Below are 21,369 nucleotides of genomic sequence, written 5' to 3' on the forward strand. Positions count from 1 at the left end.
TCTCTCAAAAGTAAACAAACATTAAATGAATAAATAAATAAATAAATAAATAAATAAATAAATAAATAAAACAAATAGAAATAATACATTTGTTGCCCCTCCCCCCCTTTTTCTTTTCGGTGGGCAACATTCTTTCCTTTCAATCTCTGGTTTCCTCATGACTCCTGCTAGCAAGTGGAGGAGGTTTCTCAATTTACTTTGTTTCTAAACAATACTTTCAAATGCAATTTTTAATTCAGTTTCTATAATATATATGTATGGTAATCAATAGTTCTGAAGCCGTGCTTTCGGTGAACTTCTTATAACCTGCTAGCTTTATTCTCAGTATGACATTTATTGTTCACTGGAAATATGCTTCCTAGAAAATCCATCTAAAAACTAGCTTTATGCACTGAGCTTTCTGGAAATTTCTATTCCACAGTGGCCATAGTTGAATTCAGAGCCATAGTTTAATTCAAGACTAACTCACAACACTTAGGGAAGGAAAACTAGAGGCATAGTTTTTATTGCAATAGGGGTAAAATCTTAAGGATGGAGAGTAGTTAATGGTGTATTTAACAAAAGGCATTTCGTCTCAGAAAGTTCCTGTTAATCGTAGTTAACTGAGTTCAGGAACTCCGGTTTTTGTTCCGACAGAGACTACTAATATGGACTTGAGCAGAACTGCCCCACCAGGGGAAACCACAGCAGATGTGTTGGAGACAGGGCAGTGCTGAGAGGCCAAAGGACGATGGCCCCAGATAGCATGTTCTCGGCGTGAGGTCATACTCCACCGGGATGTCTGGGAGGATGTGGCATGCATGCTTCTTACACTTTTTTGCTACTCAGCTCAAGCTCATCGCATAAGGCCCTTTCTACATTTCCAGAGCACATTCGCTTGCATTATCGTATTTGCGAGTGATTTAGCAAGTTCTGAAATGTACACAGCTTTCCAAACACAAAACAATGCAGCATGCGGAGGATCATCCCTCCTGGATCCGTTCTTACCTCTTCCTTAGGGTCTCTGAAGGATGAGTTTAAAGTTCCTCCTCTCCTAGAAAGGGAAGGTTTGGTGGTGTCTTCTTGCTGCCCAAAGAGCTCCTCGATGGTCTTTGTATCGATCTGGTAGTGATGCTGCTGCCTGGCCGCCAAAGTCCAGATGTTGGTTTTGCCACGAACTTGCTCCTCCGGAATGGTTTTCCAAAAAAAGTTTCTCATCCGCTTTTTCTTACCCAGGTGGCTGTAGCCGTTCATGTGAGAAGCCGGGGGTAGTCCTGGAGGGGGAGGTGGGACTGGAGGCACCCCGGGCAGTGGAGGAGGGGGGGGAGGAGGGGGAGAGGGCAGAAAACCCTCCCCTGAGTATGGACATGGTGGAGGTGGAGGGGGTGGAGGTGGTGGCGGTGGGGGGGTTTGCCCGATCATGAATCCAGCTGCCGAGGCGACATTCCCATTTTCTTTATCGCTGACCAAGGAGACACAATTCATAACATGCATAGTACTGTTGCCTTCTAAGGAGATAATTTCTTGACCTTGGGGAAGCAGACACAAACATCAAACTCGTGTCATACTTTTTCACCCGCTAGTCTGCTGCCAGAGAAAAAGGCAACTGTGTTGTGTGTCATCTTCCAAACCTACAAAGATAAAACAACTTTAAATCAGTACAGGAAAACATGTGAATACCAGCTCTTCCCTCCAGAGCCTAGTGCCAGTCCTCGTCGAGTGGCTGGGTATTACAATCATCCAAAAGAGCATTAAAAGCGGGGCGCCTGGGTGGCGCAGTCGGTTAAGCGTCCGACTTCAGCCAGGTCACGATCTCGCGGTCTGTGAGTTCGAGCCCCGCGTCGGGCTCTGGGCTGACGGCTCGGAGCCTGGAGCCTGTTTCCGATTCTGTGTCTCCCTCTCTCTCTGCCCCTCCCCCGTTCATGCTCTGTCTCTCTCTGTCCCAAAAATGAATAAAAAACGTTGAAAAAAAAATTAAAAAAAAAAAAGAGCATTAAAAGAAACTACTACTTTTCTAAATGTGAACCAAACAAATTTTACCTCCTGGAAATGCTGCCAAAGCAGAAGCAACAAATCAACTTGGAAACCTTCCGTTAATCAATCAAAGACATATTTATTGGGAACCTGCTCACTATAGGTTCAGCAAGTACTGGTCACTTTATGAATAAACTACTTGTTCACTAACTGGCTCATTTTCTTTGGGCAATGGATACCCAACCCCTAGGGAAATTACCCAAATGGCTGAAGCATTAGGTATTACTGTATGATCCTGCCTTTCACCAGTATGGACATGTCCCCTACCAATCACTTGGTCAAAGGGCATACTCTGCCTTGCATGTAATAGGCAGGGCATCTGGAGATGATAAAATAGTGACCAAACTCATTCCCCCGGAGTCAGGGGCCACCAAGTCCCTGCTCCACTTGGTGATGGCGCTTCCCCACAAATAGAGGAAAAAACCACTAAATGTAAAGATTAAAGGTTGTGGCTCTAAATCAAGTGGCACTGCTTACATTTTAGACAAATCACTTTGCCTCACTAGACTTCAGTTTTGTCATTTGTAAAATTAGGAGGTTGGGATCCATTACATGACCTCTCCCATTGCTTCCAATGTTCTCATTTCAGATTCTAATTAAGCCACTCTTAGGAAACAATCAGAACTTCTGGCCAACCTCTTCTGCTTCTTCTGTGACATTATTAGCAAAGAAGACATATACACACGAGGATATGCTGTCCGTATCATATCTGCCATGTCTACCCCTTATCCACAGTCACTGACTAATTTTAGTAGCTTGTGTTTTTATTGACCTTTAAATGTTTGCTTTTGGTATTGAGTTGTTATGGACCTGATATGAAAACAGAGGTCAAAACAACTACATTTCTTCAGAGATGAGGACTGGTTCACTGAAGATGCAGGGACCCTTATGAAGTGAGCACCCCGACTATGTGGGCATGTAAAAAGGACCGTTTCCTCCAGGTCATAAAGGGCCACAGGGAAAGGCTTTTTTAGACTGGCCTTCTGAGTGTAATTATCCTTTTACAACATCATTGTCAGAGCTCACACTTACAGACACACATTGGTCAAACAACACTGGATTACGTAGGAGTGATCTGTCTGATAGCACTAATTCAAATATTTTCAGATACTTTACACAGAACCATGTACAAGAGGCAGCATTGCCTTGGGAATAAGAGTGGAGAGTTCGGAATAGATTTTTCCCCCTCAGATCTCGGTTCTGCTATTTGTTTGACTGAGCAACCCAAGGCTATTCGATCTACAGCTCAGTATCCTCGTCTATAATATAAAGATATACTGTTTCATCGGTTTGCATAAGAATAAATGAGCTACTACATGTACCAAGATGCCTGGGTACCATAGTTAGCTAGTATTAACAATAACCAGTATCATATGTCCATATGATTTCTCTTTACTTTCCCACATTTTCTTCAAAATATGTATTGGGTTTAATAGATAAAATGCTAAGTTACTCCTGGCTGCTAGAAAAATACCTTTAGTAGTCCCATTCTTTGCTTTCTAAGTTGCTAGGTTTGTCCTTTTTCAATACTCAGTGGTTATATATCATCTCTAAATTACAAGAACAAATGTTTTTATTAAACATTTGAATACTTAACTTTTGAAAACTATATGTGGGTAAAAGATGGCACTGCCAGCTACTAATTGGATTTTTTAAATGCCGTTTTAACCATTTATAAGTGTACATCAGTGACATTAAGCACTTTCAAAGCATTGTGTAGCCATCATCACTAGATAATTTTTTAGAAAGTAAAACTGAAATTATTTACCCAAGCCAACTTACAGCTCACTCGAGATGCAACTGGCTTTTAAAAGGAGTTTTCATAATTATCATTAGGGGCATAACTAGGCTGTTTTCATAGTTGGCACCCCTTAAGCAAATGACTCATTGTCAATTACAGTTTATAGTTACATTTGAACTCTTCTTTTTTCAAGACTGTACAGGTAATCTTGGCAGTTTATCCTTACATAGTTTCAAATACTTCTGTACATAAAATATCTCATGTATTGAAGAGCTGCTAATCCTCCAATTCACCTCCAACTGCAGATATGCTGACTCGATTATAGATTACTCAAGAATAGGTGATCACCTTAAAAAGTCTCCATCCTAGAAAGCAATAACTCACTCAGTGCTGCATAAGTATATATACAGATATACCGTTAAACCTCACACAGCAAATACAGAGATACTAAGAGTGAGAAAGACCATACACTTGGTCCTGCACCAGCATTGCTTTGCTAACACTAAAGCTCTGAAGGATGCAAGTCTGTCTGAGTCTTGCGCATTGCACAGAAGTACCAGATAAAAGCTTATCAAAGTAAAAAGTGACGGGTGTTAGTCATGCATTGGCATAATTCTAACCACTGCCCCATCTTGAGAAAGAATGTTATTTTCAAAAGTTAAAAGAACAAAATAAAATTTACAACACTGTTGCTGGTATGCTGTCTGGCTAATTTTTTCCCAGGGTAACAAATAAGGATCCTAGGCCCCCAACAGCTTCTAATGAATAAATTCTCCAGCAATGATTAGCTTAGATGCTAATGCTTTTACTACCGGCTTCAATAGGGCTTTGATAGGGCTTTCCCTTTGGCTGGGATTTCCAATGTCAAAGAGACATTGGAAAAAGAGTACAGACAGACATTCTAACCCTTTCCACAGTCTCATCAGGCAGTAAAACAGAGGATACACAAAGAACATTTGATTTACTAGGGTACTGTCCACACTAAAGATGCAAACACATGCTCTCCAAATATGCTAGAACACAGGTATTGCGGGAGCCTTAAACCCACTGCTATTTCTCACAGCTGCCAATTGCCAACAGGGACAATGGAATTAGCCTTGGCTCTGTCTGGAAAGTGTCAAGTGTCCCATCGATCTCTCTAAGGCAGATAGGGACAGGTTTGTATTTAACATGTCACCTACAGGTTGGGGACCTCAGCAGCAGGGAGGGCAGCTGCTAAGGCTGACAAATGCCCAGCCCTGAGTAAAATGTAGGGCTGTCACTGTAAGGTTCTGAAGATAACTCTTCAAGTCCCCTGAGTGCTAATCATGACCCATCAGGGGTGTGCCTGAGTGATGGACCCTCAAGGGAGGCGGTAGCTCCGTGGAGCATCTTTTAACCATGTGAATTTTCAATAGGGGGATTCTGGGACCATGTCTTTAGCTGATCAGAAAGCAAAACGTCTTAGAATGTGAATGTTCATAAGGGTCTTCAACGAAGCCCTCTGGCCCAACAGCAAGCATTGCTTTGCTCTTGGTGTTCTCTTAAAGGGAGTGAGTGGGAGGGAAGAAGAGAGAAAATGTACATTTCATTTCACAGCATATTTAGGAGGAAAACATGTTCCTGAAAGTCAGTTCAGAGCTCAGGGTTTTCCTCAAAGAGGGTTAGTGGGGCCCTATTGCTCAGCACCTCACTCACCCTCTAGGTCAACAATAATCAAAAGTAAACCAGCCAAGGAAAACCCTCCAGGAAACCTTTCCCCTTCATTCCTGACTTGTGTCACAGATGAGGTGGGAGCAGGAAGGGCTGGCCCACACCCTTCTGATGACAAACGGGGCAGAGTAGGCCAGGTTTGGAGAGAAGACGAACACTCAGCCCTATTTAATCTGGGGAAGAAGAAAGGGTAGGGAGAGTACGAGCGATTCTAAAATACGGAATTTTTGCTCTCACTCCACTAATTCATTGGGAAAGGCTCCTCCCCGACCACCTATCTTTCAAAACCTTTCTTGATTATTAAACACAGAATGTCAACCACGCAGTCAAATCAGAGCTGGCAACATCCAACCCTTCACCTTGGCACTCCAGCGTGCAGCGAAAGAACCCAAGACTGTTTGCAGTCAGCGTGTTTAATCTGCAGCACAACATAAACACTTCACAGATGCCCCTGAGCGCAACACCCGGAGAGCAGAGAAAGAACGCTTGTTGTTCGAATGTGCTTTTTCAATTTCTCTCAACGTCCCAAAACCAAGAAAAAAAGCAAACGAGCGCCAAAGATGCTCATGAGAGAGGGAGGGAAGGAAGCGCTCGCCACTCATTCCAGGAAGACAACTATGGGTCAGTAGAGGGGGGTCACAGACGGCCGAACAGTAGGGGCAATTTCTGTGCAAGCAGATGTTTGAACACTGCCGGGTCCTGAAGAAATTCGGCGTGGGGGACACCGGGGGCACGATTTCTTTCGCGAGGTCTAAACACACAGTAGTTTTCCAGGTCTCTGCACCGCCGAGCGGTCCACCGAGTCCTTCCGCCCCCAGCCCCGAGTCCTGCGTCCCGCCCCAGCCACTCACCAAAACGGCCCCGGCTCGGCCGCACAGAAGGCTCGGGGGCGCCGCGTCCGCCGAATCCCTGGGTAGCGCGTTGAGGCGCCAGCGGCCGCAGGAGCGACGCGGGAGGGAGGTCCCGCGGCCGCGCACGAGCCCCGGGCGGCGTCTTTATCTGGACCGCTGCAGGAGCCGCGGTGGGGGAGCGGGCGCCGGTGCGCCGCGGAGATAGACTCCCACACGGCCGCGCAAGCTCGCCGGCGACCCCTGCGGCGGGGCGAGGGCGCGCTCCAGGGAGACGCCAGTGCCGGCCGTGTGGGAACCAGCGGGGCCGAAAGGGCCGACGCCGGGGAAGGGCTGGACCCTCCTCCTCCCGGGAGCGCCGAGCGTTCGCCGGTCTTCGGGCAGAAGCGACTGGAGGGGCCGCCGCACCAGCTCGCCGCTCCCGCGGCCGCAGAGGCCAGCTGGCCGGAGCGTGCAAGGGGGAGGGGGGGGAGGTGTCTCTCGGCCCCGCCCCCCCGCCTGGAGGGCCCGGGCTTTAGGGTCCGCCCCCCGGCCCCGCGCCGATCCCAGGGTACCCGCCCCTCCACCCGGCAGCTGCACAAAGCTCCAGAAAGCCGGGAGGGGTGGGGAGGCTAACTAGCGGAGGTGTCTCAGTGTTTGAAGCAAAGCCGGCGGCGGGGGTGGGGGGGGGGGGGTCTCCTGGTTCGCAAACGCGAGCTCCACCCAGTCCTCGAACCTTCGCGGTGACACCTCCCCCACGTCCGGGGTCCGGGTCCTGGGCGCAAGGGAGAAAGCCCTGGCGGCCGCACTGCAAATCACCAGATGGGAGCCGGGAAGAGACGACGGAAAAAATGTAGAGGAGAGACTCCTGGTGTTTGGTCAGAGGATTAAACCGAGAGCCCGCGGTCCTTGAGCTAGGGGCACCGCAGCGGCTGGAGCTGACTCACCAGCCCACCCGCTTCCTCCCCAAACTTCAAAGCTCAGGGCGCAATTTGTAACCTGAACTTCGCACGGCCAGGACAAGTGTGCAAGTGCAAGAGCCGTCTTGTCCTCAGTCCGCATCACCCGGACGCGGTCCTCGCCAACCCCGCACCCACTGTCCGGAGGGCCAAGTCGTGGCTCCCCGCTGGCCGGTTGCGCGCTCTAGGACCGGGCGGGGATCAAGCGGGGGGCACAGTTTATCCAAAAGTCTTAGCAGCTAAAACTAAATTAGCCAGGTCCAACCCGGAGGCGGCCCGTGACCTAGCTCGTTCTCTAGACGCGGGTCCAGGCCAGCCCGTCTTATCCTCAAGAGGCCGATCGCTGTCCTCTAGAGCAAGCACCAAAGTCACTCGGGTGGGTGTGGAGGAAGCGCAAACCTCCCCAGCCTTCCCACTGAGGCTCGAAGGCAGCCGAGACTTGGCGCCGCAGTCCCGGGTCCTGGCTGATCCTCCACCTCGGCCCTACAGAATCGGGAAGTGTCTGGGACCCGATGCCCCCGAGCAGCGGTCACCCCTGCCTCGGCCGTCCGGCTCCCACTCACCGGCGGCCGGCTCTCCGCGCGCGCGCTCCTCGCTCCCCACCGCTGTCTCCAGCACCAACGCTTCTTCCCGGGTCTCTGCAGCCGGGGCGGCCCCGGACCGCGAGGGGGCAGGGCGGCGCGGGGCGGGGCTCAGGCGCTGCCTCAGGTAACAATGCCGCAGTCCAGGCTGCTCCCAGCGCCAGCCGCAAAGCGCAACACGCCCTTTCCTGCTCTGCCCCTTCCCTCCTCCCACCCTCCGAGCGCCACCGTCGGCGCTGCGGTGCTCACCTTCACCTACGCGGGGCCCTGGGGGCCTGGAAGCCGCCACCCCGCACGCTGCTCCCCGCACCCGAAAGCCCCCGAGGGGAGTAGGGGCGGCGAGAAACCGACAAGTACGGAGTGTGAAGAAGAGTAGGGTGTCCTCGAGTAACCAGCAAGGGGAGGTGCCAAGCCGCTTCTGAGCCCGCAAGTGCTTTCCACAAAGCAGCCTCTGCCGCAACCTCCCCGGCACCCCCTGCGCACACGCACTCTCCTGCACGCACACACTCCGCGCGCGCGCGCGCACACACACACACACACACACACACGCGCGCGCGAGCGCGCGCTCGCGCCAGTCCACCCTCTACCCCCGTGCTTGTTTCTCCCTGGAGCACAAGACAGCATTTGGGTGAACTGTCGCAGCCCTTAAAACCGAATCCCGGTTGAGCCGGAGCTACCCAAAGGTCAGCTCTTCCGTAGAGTCTGTAGGTTTGTTACCTTTTTATATCTATATAATCTTCTCAGTGATGATGGTAACAGGAATCTTTCAGCTATACTTAAGCAAAGCAAAGAAAAAGTCCAGTGCAAGCCAGATCTCCTGAACGGACGCTGTCTGGGAAAGACTCCTCACAGGAAGAAACCCGGGACAGTTTAATCGCATTTTTTTTTCAAAGTAACTTGTGACTCCAGCCAGTGAGAAACATAGTCAAAAGATCCTGGGCAAGCCCGGCCCATCGGAAATCAGGTGGGGAGGTGCCCTGTGTGAGGATGAAGTCATCCTTACCTCTGACTTTGTGATCCCAGATAACAGACCGCACAGCCTTGCCAGCCTCTGGTGCCTCATGACTTCTGACTCTCCACCCTGGTCTTCAACCCCTGAACTCCCACGACAGAATTCCCGACCTCCATATGGATGGAAAAAGTGAAGCTATTAGGGCAAAAACAAAGCAAAACAAAAAACAAATTCCATGCCAGGCAAGAGCCCATATATCAGTCATTGAACAGGCTTATACTACACGTGAGGGGTAGGTCCAACCAAGCCCACAGGAAATCTCAAGGAGTGGGAATGTAATGAAAGGGAAAGCCCCATGCTCAGGAAGATAATATTAATCCCAAAGGAACAGCGACTGCACAGGCAAAAGCTGAATTATAGAGTATCAAAATCGAGGAGCCGAATGGTATCCTCTCCTTTTCTTTTATGTGGGCCTGGCCAGATGAGGGGTCTACACCCACTGAACACTTCCCACTCTTCAACCACCCCCCCCACCCCCTCAACCCCCAAACCTGGGCTTTACCCACACTGTACTAAGTGTGCACTTTAAAATCAGCCACTTTTTTGAAGGGTCAAATCCAGTGACCCATCCTTAACCTCGTGTCTTTTTGATCTCCCTGCAGCATCCTGACCTACCGGCCTTCCCTTTGCCTCTCTGGCCTCCTCTGCTGACCCTTTTTGTCCTTTGAGGACAGTAACTAGATTCTTCCAACTCTTTATCTCTCATTCCCCCACGGGTGCTACCTTCTGACTTGAACCTGGAAGGTCCAGATTTTATGGGGCCTGAAGTTCGTTTAACTCTTGAGGGAGCTTTTTTTTTTTTTTCAACATTTTTTATTTATTTTTGGGACAGAGAGAGACAGAGCATGAACGGGGGAGGGGCAGAGAGAGAGGGAGACACAGAATCGGAAACAGGCTCCAGGCTCCGAGCCATCAGCCCAGAGCCTGACGCGGGGCTCGAACTCACGGACCGCGAGATCGTGACCTGGCTGAAGTCGGACGCTTAACCGACTGCGCCACCCAGGCGCCCCGTTGAGGGAGCTTTTTAAAGAGAAATGATAACAACCTACAGACACAACACTAGGTATGTGTCCTTGGTAGTGTCCGGGAAAGTAAGGGGCAGCAAAACTTGAGCTCCAAGGCAAATCCGCTTCTGATTTCACCTCCGTGTCACAGACTCTTAAATCTTAAATTGTCTCTGTAATATCTCAGGTCCAAATTAAGTGTCCAAGGGTCAATTCTTCTTTCTCTTAAAACTAGGACTCTTCCGGGGCGCCTGGGTGGCGCAGTCGGTTAAGCGTCCGACTTCAGCCAGGTCACGATCTCGCGGTCCGTGAGTTCGAGCCCCGCGTCGGGCTCTGGGCTGATGGCTCAGAGCCTGGAGCCTGTTTCCGATTCTGTGTCTCCCTCTCTCTCTGCCCCTCCCCCGTTCATGCTCTGTCTCTCTCTGTCCCAAAAATAAATAAAAAACGTTGAAAAAAAAAAAAAAACAAAAAAAACTAGGACTCTTCCTGCCTGCACCTCTTAAGACCTGATTTTTAAAATTTACAATCAAGGGGTGCCTGGGTGGTTCAGTCAGTTGAGCATCTGATTTTTTATTTCAGCTCAGGTTGTGATCTGATAGTTCCTAAGATTGAGCCCTGTGTCAGGTTGGGATTCTCTCTCTCTTCTCTCTGTCTCCCTCCCCTCCCTCTCAAAATAAATAAACATTAAGAAAAAATAAAATAGGGGCACCTGGGTGGCTCATTGGGTTAAGAATCTGACTTTGGCTCAGGTCATGATCTCACAGTTCATGAATTTGAGCCCCAAGTTGGGCTCTGTGCTGGCAGCCAGGAGCCTTCTTGGGATTCTCTCTTTCTGTCTCTCTCTCTCTCTCCCCCTCCCTCCTCAAAATAAATAAACTTTAAAAAATAAAGTAAAATAAAACTCACAATCCCAGCTTTCCTCTGGTTCTTTTTCTCTTCTAAATTCCTTAGATCTAAGTATTTGCCAAACTTGCTCTTTCCACAAGTCATGTCTCTTACATCTGTACTTTGTATGCACATCCATTAACCCCAGTTAGAGGAAGGAGGAGCTGATACTTGCTGTTGGCCATGTGTCAGGCATCACACTTGATTCTCACAACAATTCTAGAAACTCTCCATTCTGCATTTTCTAGCTTACAGAAGTTAAATTGGACTCCAGAGTCCACTCCTTGACATCAGTACACGAAGAAAGCGGAGATCTTCAGTCTGATGCTGGCTGCTTCCTACCTCCCCCTCCTGCAGTCTGAAGTGTTCTATTGTGCCCAAACAGCATTGTGTGCTGGTCCTGAATGTGTCAGCCTTAATTTTTGGCTCTTATTTACGTTTTTTAAAGTTTATTTATTTTGAGAGAGAGAGAGAATGTGTCGCAAGTGAGTGGAGAAGGGGCAGAGAAAGAGAGAGAGCGCTCGCTCGAGCCAGTTGGCGAGGGACAGATAGAGGGGAGAGAATCCCAAGCAGGCTCAGTGCTGTCAGTGTGGAGCCCAGAGCCCAACGCAGGGCTCAATCCCAGGACGGGGAGATCACAACCTGAGCCAATATCAAGAGTCAGAATCTCAACTGACTGAGCCACCCAGCACCCAATTTTTGGCTCTTTTTATATGGTGTGCAAATGAGGTGGCCAAAAAGTAGTTGAGTAGCACAGAGCCCAAGTCTGAAATACAGTCAGTGTCCCCACGGATTTGAATCAAAGGCTGCAAATCTGATGGGCAGTTTGTTCTTCATCTGTTTATATGCAGATTGTTAACGAAGGCTTCATCTCGCCTAAGTTTGTGCTTGGGAGTTAGGGTCTGCTGTTTGTCTTCTGTACTCCAGAAATGCCAGCAGCCCTCTCTGGGAGGAAGGCTGGAAAGACTCCTGAAGCCAAGTGTGTTCCAAGTCAGCCCAGGCCCTGGAATTTGTGGCTTGGAGGAAGCTGCTGTTTGACCGCAGGGACATCTGAGCAGCAGGGAGTGTGGCCGGCACGCACTCTTCCAAGCAAGCTGACCTCTCTGGAGCGTGTTCTAGCTTAGTGTGGCCCAGGCCACGAGCCTCACAGGTGCCAGCTCCGACCCTGCAGAAGAACTTCTCTGTCTGCGGTTTGCTTTTCCCTCTCCCCAGACTTTCCTTTCCAGATAGCAGATGGCTCCTTTTCCTTTGCCCAGTTCATTTTTTCTCTTCTGGCTTCACTTCTTCAGCCCTGAGAAGCTTTCGGTTTCTCCTACATCAAGCATTTTGTATTTGAATCTGTCATTAGGAGCCACTAAACAAAACCTTGAAACCAAAATGAATCAAATGTCAGAATCCATCCTTTTAAAAACAAAACAAAACAAAACAAAACAAAACAAAACAAAACAAAACTTTCAGTTCTAAAGCAGGCGTGTTTGCTTAAGGAGTTAAGTCTAATGCATGAGCTGACTTACTGGGCCCTCTAAGGAACCACAATGGACACAACGAAATAAGTCCCCTCTGGCATAGGATTGAGGCATCAAACTGATTTTTTGAAATCTCTTTCTCTGATGCAGACTGAGATTTACTTAATCTTTGTTCTTAAAATATAGCTGATGAGATCAGTTGTTCAGTATTTAGATTATAGGCTCTTAAAATTGGACACTGCAAAAGAAACTAACTCTACCAACTCTAGATTTAAACAGACTTGCAGACAAATGCAAAGACTCACCAACCCTTCTAGTAAAAGCCATGTCTAAGAGAAATCACTAGGCCTTGTTCCATTCAAAGGTTGAAAAGTGTAAAATAAATAAATTCAACAGAATTGTTGCTGTCACCATGAATGTGAATTTGCATCGCATACCTTATTGGCAAAATGCAGACACTGGGTTGCTATAGTTTTCTAGACAACTTTGAACTGAGAAGATGATGTTTTCTTGTTGCAGGCTAAGAAATGTAGACAGTAAATTGCTTTTAAGTGTAGTAAATAATGACTGGGCTCTGATTATGAAGAGGGAGAAAACTTTTTTTCTGGGTGCTAACAAGTGATTTCTGAAAAGTTTTAAATAGAAAATGCTTTCACATGTGATGTTGATATCCATGGTAACATCAACAGGCATTTCTCTTGCCAGAAGTAAACACAGGTACTTGGTCAACAACAATGCCTGATTTGTTTGAGGATAAGAGAGATTACAGACAATCCCTACCAACATGTAAGAATGAGGTAATTAGGCAGCTGATGACCTTTTTCTCCTGCTGTCTATGTTTCCTTAGAGCACATTGTTCATTTGCTTTTTAAGGTGTATGTGTGTGTGCATGTGTGTGCGTTTTGGAGACCAGGATGGAAGCGGAGACTAAGGTAAGAGAAATAGTGTACACATTACTGAGGCTCTCCCTCATCCAGAAAACCCTCAGCTAGGCCTTTTCTTAGCTTACAGTTGTTACAGTGCTTAGAAAACCGCTCAGTACTGTTTGAAAATGTAGGTACTGGCTGTTATAACATTCAAATTTTCAGGAGAAAAATACCTTTAAAATACAACATGAAAGTGTATTACTTCTTTCCACTCACCATCATCAAAAAACAAGTATGTGAGTCTCAGTGAGAGGAATTAAGTTAACGAGGATGTCAGATGCCAATTTATTTTGCTACTGGTTTTAACTGTTTCAAATTGTTTATCCTTTGAAGAAGTTAGAAGAACAAAGAGTAATTTGAAACCATAACACTCACAGTTACAGGCAGTCAGCAAACAGAAACTCAATGAATCAACGATATTGGTATGTGGTGGTGGTGATGGTGTGTGTGTGTGTGTGTGTGTGTGTGTGTGTGTACTTCCCTGGGGAAATAATATGTGCAATCTTGTACAAGATGTATGGCATATAAAGGTGGGCAAAAGGACATGTTGGTGACTTAGCAATTTTGTAAAGCCCTTTTTATTTCCCTTGCAAATTGAGTTTGTACTTAGTTTAGGGACCAATTATGCACAATACTTCGGCGCTAAGCTTCTATTTCTAATAAGATGGTAAATACTTTGGGTGTGATAGGAAATAATAAAACCAGCCCGTAACAATTAGTATCTTAGTATTACTTAAGCCAGATACCTAGAAAGAATTCAAATGGACCCTTTTTTGAGAACGACAGTAAGCCTTTTGGTGGCAATACCATTCATTATTTACGTTTTGACAGGCCTTGGCAGCAAGGAAGATCCCCACCAAAACATGCAGCATCACAATTAGCTCATATTTGCATCTCTTTGTGGGCCTGACCAGGCCAAACCTGAACAGGGCTGTGTTGGGGTTAAACCCTGGACTTCTCTGTTCATCTTCACTCCTAACTCCTGGCCCCCTCCTGAAGAAGGAGGTTCTTATATTTAATCTAACTCAGGTGATATTAAACATCCAGCCATTTGTAGTTTACAATAAATGAAAGACATTCCCCTCACATTTCTAAGTTTCTTTTACCTGGTGTTTTTTGTGCACATGATCAACTTTTCTGTGTTAAACTGTATATTGAGCTATAAAATGGTGGTGATTTCTCAGGACGAGGCTACAGAAAAGAGCAAATAATTTTACTTTTAATTTTTCTCGAAATGTTGCTGATATCTGAAATTAAACCTAGGCTCTTTCCCCACTGCACCTCTTTGCTGAAGGCACGGGTACGTGAATTTCTGGAATATTTGCATTTTGAGTTGTGTCGTGTTTCCTGTGGGGTGATTACTAGGCACTGGCTCTCCGGGTGTCCTTTTTACACAGGGGCAGAGGGGATGTGGGCAAACACACAATTGAACACAGGACTTTAACTTACACTATGCAATGGAATCATCTTTATGTTGGAAATTGTGCCCCCACCCATCCCCAAAAAGGACAATTTCTCTTCCCAGGGAAATTGAATACCATCTCACTGTAGATTCTTATTCTCCCCAAGTTTGGGGTCACAAAGACACATCACATTTGTAATTTCAAGAGGAATATAAATAAGGGAAAGCAGAGAAAATGCTAGCTGTTCATCCGTCTTCATTTCCCCTCTACCTTCCGGCCCCCTTATCAAAGATTTGAACATATCTTCTAGCTTTGCATTCTTTCCGTTATAAGCATGCCCTTCTCAGACTTGGTCTCAATAAGGAGACTAATTTCCAAAGGCGCCTATTTGCCTGCTGGGCACAATCAGGTTAAACCTTGTCTACTGGAGGGGAGGGCAGAGGAAGGAATTCTGCCCTGGCAGCGTCCTGCACAGGAGCTCATAAAAAAGGGGGCCCCTTGTGATCCTCAGGCTCATGGTACAGAGTCTACAGAAATCAAGTTGATGGCTCAGAGACCTTTGTCCTATGTGACAGGCTAGGTAGAGCCACCATAAAGAAATCAGAGGGGCTAATTCAGAAGGCTGAAGCAGGGATGGGGGATATAGGGGGCAAAGGGGAACAAGGAAGATTATGACTCACTCCCAAATTTTTATTGGCATCTAGATTAAAAAAATGTTTTTCTAATGTTTATTTTTTTTGAAAGAGAGAGAGAGAAAAAGAGAGAGCACGAGCAGGGGAGGGGCAGAGAGAGAGAGGGAGACACAGAATCTGAAGCAGGCTCCAGTCTTTGAGCTGTCAGCACAGAGCTTGAACTCTGGGCTTGAACTCACGAAATGCGAGATCACGACCTGAGCTGAAATTGGCGCTTAACCGACTGAGCCACCAGGGCCCCTGGCGTCCAGATTTTTAATAGTTGATAAAAATTAATCAATTTTTAAAGTAATCTCTACACCTAATGTGGGGCTCGAACTCACGACCCCAAGATCAATAGGTGCATGCTTCACCAACTGAGCCAGCCAGGTGCCATGGCATCCAGGTTTTTAACAAAAGTTACATCTTCTACTTTAGCCAAAGCTCTAACGAGATTACCACCAAAGACATCTTCTGCATGCATTTGTCTTCCATGTCAAAATAAGCTGATTTCTTCTTCATCAGGCTGCAACAATCAAAACTGCAATAAAGGACTTTACCAGGATTGTGTTCAAATTCTCATGACCATGAAACACTCATGCACCCCACTGCTTGGGTGCCTACTTATAACCCACACATTTGAGTGCTAGGTAAATGGTTATTAATTTATTAGTTCTTTTCTTTCTCAAAAATGGGAGCACTCAGGTTGGCCTCCAGATGTTCGTATCTCCTTAAGGTCATATACTAAACTGCTAAACCTTCTGACCAACAATTTTCTCCCGAGAATTGAATAACCTAGAAGCTATAGACAAATTCTGTCTCTTTGTCCAAATTCACACTAGTCCTAGTTGGTAAAAAGGAATCGAGCATTCTGTTGAATGACCGGTAGGGGAAAGGAGTGTTAAGATTCAGAGCCTACAAGGAAATAATATTGTATTCATATTGAAGATGTGATTTATGTGAGGTTTAGTTTGACAACATGGATTTGGCCATTTCCACTGACCCAGCTGTGGTGGCAGGGTGGTAAAATATACTCTTCTGTACCCAACACACATAGACACATGCACAAGACATTCCAATTTGGAGCTGAAGGCTGGCCCCTTGCACACTCAACTGCAATAGCATGTTTGGCATACTGGTCCCTCTCCTTGTCCCACACCATTCAGTCCCAGGATTTGCATAGACTTTCTCCCCATTAAATCAAAAAGTTTGAGGGGCACCTGGGTGGCTCAGTCGGTTAAGTGTCCGGCTTTGGCTCAGGTCATGATCTCACCGTTCATGAGTTCAAGCCCCTCATCGGGCTCTGTGCTGACAGCTTGGAGCCTAGAGCCTGCTTCAGATTCTGTGTCTCCTTCTCTCTCTGCCCCTCCCCCTCTTGTGCTCTGTCTCTCTTTCTGTCAAAAATAAATAAACATAAAAATTTTTTTTAAAAATGTTTGAGAGCAGGGCTGTTTTATTAATCTTTATATCCCATGGCACATACTGTCAAAACTCTGACAATGGTTGGTCGCAGTGTCTGTCAACTACACTTGGGCCTCATCACCAGTAAATGACACGAGTGGGCCTCATCCTTCAAAGTGAGAGGCTCCCAATGATAATCGCCATTACTGACAAAACTGAATGCTTTTTGTACACAAGGCACAGGGAGAGCCACACAAACATTCTGTCCTCAAGAGGCTTCCCTAATCCAGAAAGGAATCCACCAGATCAAGTTCTTTGAAGCAGGATGTAAGAGCACACAGAGAGAACGGCCAGCTATGGTAACATTTTTTGGGGAACCAAAGACATGGAGGCACGCATGGGCCAGTCACGCGAAACCTCTCCGAAGACATGTTGATGATCCACAGAAAGCCATGTGGCTGGTGCCCGACTGAAAAACACTTCCAGCTCTGACATGGTTTGTGGAGAAGACTGATTGGGATTGAGTTCTGGCTTCTGAAATCAGATACAGAGGACTGGGAATCAAAGCATGAAGCTTGGATCCTCTCCTTCTCTCAGGGCTTCACCACTGAGCTGTGGATTCCGGATTTCAAAAGAGAAGAGACTAAGCATGCCCAGGTAAGCCAGCTGTCTGGCTCTGTCACTGCCTGGGTAAACTGCTTCCATAGGCTGTGTGTACAGGATTTCAAAGAGGCTACTGTAAGGAAAAGAGATACTCAAACAATGAAAAGTCAGCACACTAGTAATTTAATTAATCATGAAGTTTTTCTTAATTAATTGGGTGATCTCAGCTCACTATGAACAGAAATTCACATAAAAATGAGCTAAAAGGACTAAACAGAAAGAGTTCTTCCTAGAATAAGTAAGTCAAGGTCAGTGTTAAGGTCACTGGCAAGGAAGTCTGGAGTGGCTTGAACTGAGGCTACTTGTGTCTTGGGGAAAAAAAGACTCGTTTTCATTGCTGTAGTCATGAGCACAAATAGTGACTCCAAAAGCTTGAAAAGCAAAGACAGCACAATGACTCTTATTATGTCACTGTAATTTTTTAAAAGGACAAAGAGGCAAGTTAAGACTAGAGTCTGCTATGAAGCTTTTATACTTTCTCTTCCATTGGCAGTTTAGGCAAGTTATCAATCTCTCTCTCTCTCTCAACATATATATGTGTGTATATGTGTATATGTATGTGGGTATATTTATGATATGTGTGTATCTATCTACCTATCATCTATAGTTGGACTTGTAGCTATTCATTTGCAATTTCTAACCAATTTCTCTTAGTTTTTGGCTGGCTTAATTGAAGGAAAATGTTAACCAAACTTTACAAAGAAAATATAGGGAGGCTTTTAGATAAATAAATTTTAGAGAATATAAAAATATATTTTTTTAAAATCTATACGAAATCTAAATGATAAACTAAAGGTCTGGCCTTGTCTGATGGTCAACATCGGTGCAAGAAGAAATTGTTAGACCCACTTCAGGGACCATCTGGACCTCCGGAGGGTATTAGTGGAATCAGGTGAGGAAAAGTCAACATGGGTAAACAGACTGGTCCTTCAGCAAATACTCATGACCGTTTAAACTTAAACTTACTTAAACTTTTTTTCGACTCACTTGATTGTACCAGTGATTATTATAGTAACCATTGCCATGGTAAAACTCAGTTCTCAAAACATCATCTGGGCTTTTTGCTGCTCCTATTATTGAGGCAAACTAGTTAGAAAATTTCAATCCGCAACATTTTCTGCGTTTTGACCTAAGGGAGGGGAGGGGTGAGGGAACAGGAAACAGAGGATTTGAGAACAATGTAAACATCCATTATTTATTTGGGGAATTCTTTAAATATTTAAGCTATTTTATTAATTTAAGTGTGCATTAGGAAAAATTTGACCAGCTCATAAAATAGCTTTATAGATTGAAAATAACTTATTAGAAATTATCAATGTACAAGTATAATTTATTTTAAGCAGTCTAAGTTGTTACAATAAATGAACTATATAATCAGCTACGTTTTAAGAAATCCAGAGTAGCAGTATGGAATAGTAGTATATACTTATTTATGAGAAGGTGGGGGGGCGGGGAAATTGAGACAGTAGAAACCATTGGTTTTAAGCTAAAATAAAAGTGTTTTGTTTGGGGGGTACCTGGGTGGCTCAAGTTGGTCAAGCCATCCAACTCTTGATCTCAGCCCAGGTCTTGATCTCAGGGTTGTGAGTTTAAGCCCCACACTGGGCTCCACATTGGGCATGAAGCCTACTTAAAAAAAAAAAAAAAAAAAAAGTGTTTTATTTGGGGCTTAACTTCTCTTAGTTTCAAATAGCTATTTAGAAAGCTGAGAGAAACGAGAGAAAAGAGCCTAGTTTAGTGAAATGCAGATTTTCCTACAGGACTTCTTTTTCTAACTAGCCTCATATCCTAAACTAGTTATGCCTCTTCAGTTGCCCTTTTTCTTACTTACTTACTTCAGTTGCCCTAATTCTTACTAATAGAAACTTGTTCGACTTTACCCTTTCTTGCATTTCTGTGTTTCCACATACAAACCAGTTTCTTTCACATGCTAGGGAAGGGATTTGGTTATTTGCAGGAGTGAAGCCAGTGTTATCATAAGCTTTACCAAAATAAGCCCTTGATTGCCACCCTGGTGCAAGAGGGAAAACTTGGCAGAATCCTACCTGCATTTCTAGACAAAATATCCTAATAATTTTTTTTTTTATTATGAAAAATTTGTAACGGGAAGAGTTAAAAGACTGGTACAACAACCCCCCCCCCCCACATCCACCCATTTCAATTGCTAACATACTGGCATATTTACTTTAAAACATCTTTCTCTTCTTCCTTTTCTCTTTCTCTCCAGCTTTCTTTCCACATACATAAGTACATATGAATGTATATATTTTTGCTGAGCCATTTAAAAGTAAATTGTAAGCATCATGCCACTTCTCTTTAAATGCTTTAGGCATGGATCTCCTATAAGGCTTTTCACCTACAGATATAATAACATACCTAAAAAAACTAACAGAAAGTCCCTACTAGCATCAAACATACATTCGAATTGTTCTTGTTCCCCAAACGTCTTCTGTAGTTATTTTCTGAACTGTGATCTAAAGTATTTTATTTAAAACTTTTTTTAAATGTTTATTTATTTTTGAGAGAGTGAGAGCAGGGGAGGTGCAGAGAGAAAGGGAGACACAGAATCCGAAGCAGGCTCCAGGCTTTGAGCTGTCAGCAGAGCCCAATGAGGGGCTCGAACTCACGAATCGCGAGATCATGACCCGAGCAGAAGTCGGATGCTTAACGGACTGAGCCACCCAGGTGCCCCATAAAGTCTTTTATTTTATAACAGTATTTCTAAAATATTTTTTCTTTTGTGGCTCACGTTTTGGAGAGACCAAGTTAATTATCTTGTAGAATGTTCCAGATTCTGGATTTGTCCAATTGATTCCTCATGGTGTAATTTAAACTTGTATTTTAATCCCCTCTATTTTCTATACACTGGAAGTAAGGGCAAAGGCTTGAGTAGGCTTAGGTTAAACACTTCCAACAGGAATATCTCATGAGTGATGTTGCATAATTATATTGCCTTATATCTGGAGGCACATGATTATCGGGTTATTAGTGATGCTAACTTGATCACTTGAGTTGGATGGTAAGCACAAATCTTTTATTTTTTAAGAGATTTTATTTTTAAATAACCTCTACACCCAACGTGGGGCTCGAATTTACAACCTCGAGATTAAGGGTCACATGCTCTACTGACCTGAGGTAGCCAGGTGCCCCAACACAAATCTCGTATTAATGGTACTTTTTCCTTTGCAAATTGAGTAGTATGTAAGGTCATACTTTGGTATTATGACATAATCTGTTTTCCTTCAATCTGATGGTTTTAGCATCAATTGGTGATCGCTGTGTGAATCAGTATTAAGTGGGGGCTGCAAAATGGTGATTTTTCTAATTCTGCCAATCTTTCTACATTTAAAAAAAAAGTTTATACTTGAGAGACAGTACACACGCATGTGCAAGTGGGGGAGGGGCAGAGAAAGAGGGAGACAGGATCCAAAGCAAAGCAGGCTCTGCACTGATAGAGAGCCTGATGCAGGCTCGAACTCATGAACTATGAGATCACGACCTGAGCCGGAAGTCAGATGCTTAACTGACTGAGCCACCCAGGTGCCCCTCTTTCTACATTTTTTAACAGGCCATTCTTCTGTAAACATCCTAGTATCTGATGTAACATCCTAACAACTTAGAATAAGTTATACATATACTGCCTTTGTTAACTCCTACCAATGAAATGGCAGTGCAACCACCAAATGCTTTCCTGCATTGAATTCTGTATCAAAAAACTGAACAAATGTTTATTACATGGCTCCTTAGAAAGAATTATGCATGGAGTTGGGAACACAGGGTAAATAAGAAAGCATACACCGTGTCTTCCTTAAGAGCTTAGAGTCTAGCCATAATAAGTATACGCTCCTCAAAGGAAAGAACTGTAATTATCTGCCTAAAACTTTAGCTAGGTTTTCATAAAGAGCTTCCTAATATAGAATTAGAAATCATTTAGGGGGAAGACAAAAATAAAGTTACATTATATAAATAATTTGGGTATGTTGTTATTCTAAAAATTTCATCATTTCGAAATTTTTTTAAATGTTTATTTTGAGAGAGAGAGTGTGTACTTCCAGAGGAGAGGCAGAGGGAGAGACAGAATCCCAAGCAGGCTCCACGCTGTTAGCTTGGAGGGGGTGGGGGGAC

General features: G+C 45.1%; 1 protein-coding gene across 5 annotated transcripts in view; it reads right to left on the reverse strand.

Annotated features, from left to right (window-relative positions):
• FHDC1 (FH2 domain containing 1) overlaps window positions 1–8,940 on the reverse strand; it is a 43,196-nt gene extending 34,256 nt beyond the window's left edge. The window contains exons 1-2 of one of the 5 annotated variants that reach the window (XM_058721141.1): window positions 8,817–8,940; window positions 988–1,610 (exon numbers count right to left, since the gene is read on the reverse strand). In XM_058721141.1, the coding sequence (XP_058577124.1) occupies window positions 988–1,473 (486 nt within the window). In that variant the 5' untranslated portion in view covers window positions 1,474–1,610; window positions 8,817–8,940. Of the gene's footprint in view, window positions 1–987; window positions 1,611–6,297; window positions 6,717–7,795; window positions 7,919–8,062; window positions 8,266–8,530; window positions 8,667–8,816 lie in introns of those variants that run through there. The other 4 variants (XM_058721139.1, XM_058721140.1, XM_058721138.1 and 1 more) reach the window with 4 other exon arrangements.
• Between the last annotated feature and the right edge of the window lie 12,429 nt (window positions 8,941–21,369).

This window comes from Neofelis nebulosa, chromosome 3 (assembly GCF_028018385.1).
Source record: "Neofelis nebulosa isolate mNeoNeb1 chromosome 3, mNeoNeb1.pri, whole genome shotgun sequence".
Taxonomy (NCBI): domain Eukaryota; kingdom Metazoa; phylum Chordata; class Mammalia; order Carnivora; family Felidae; genus Neofelis; species Neofelis nebulosa.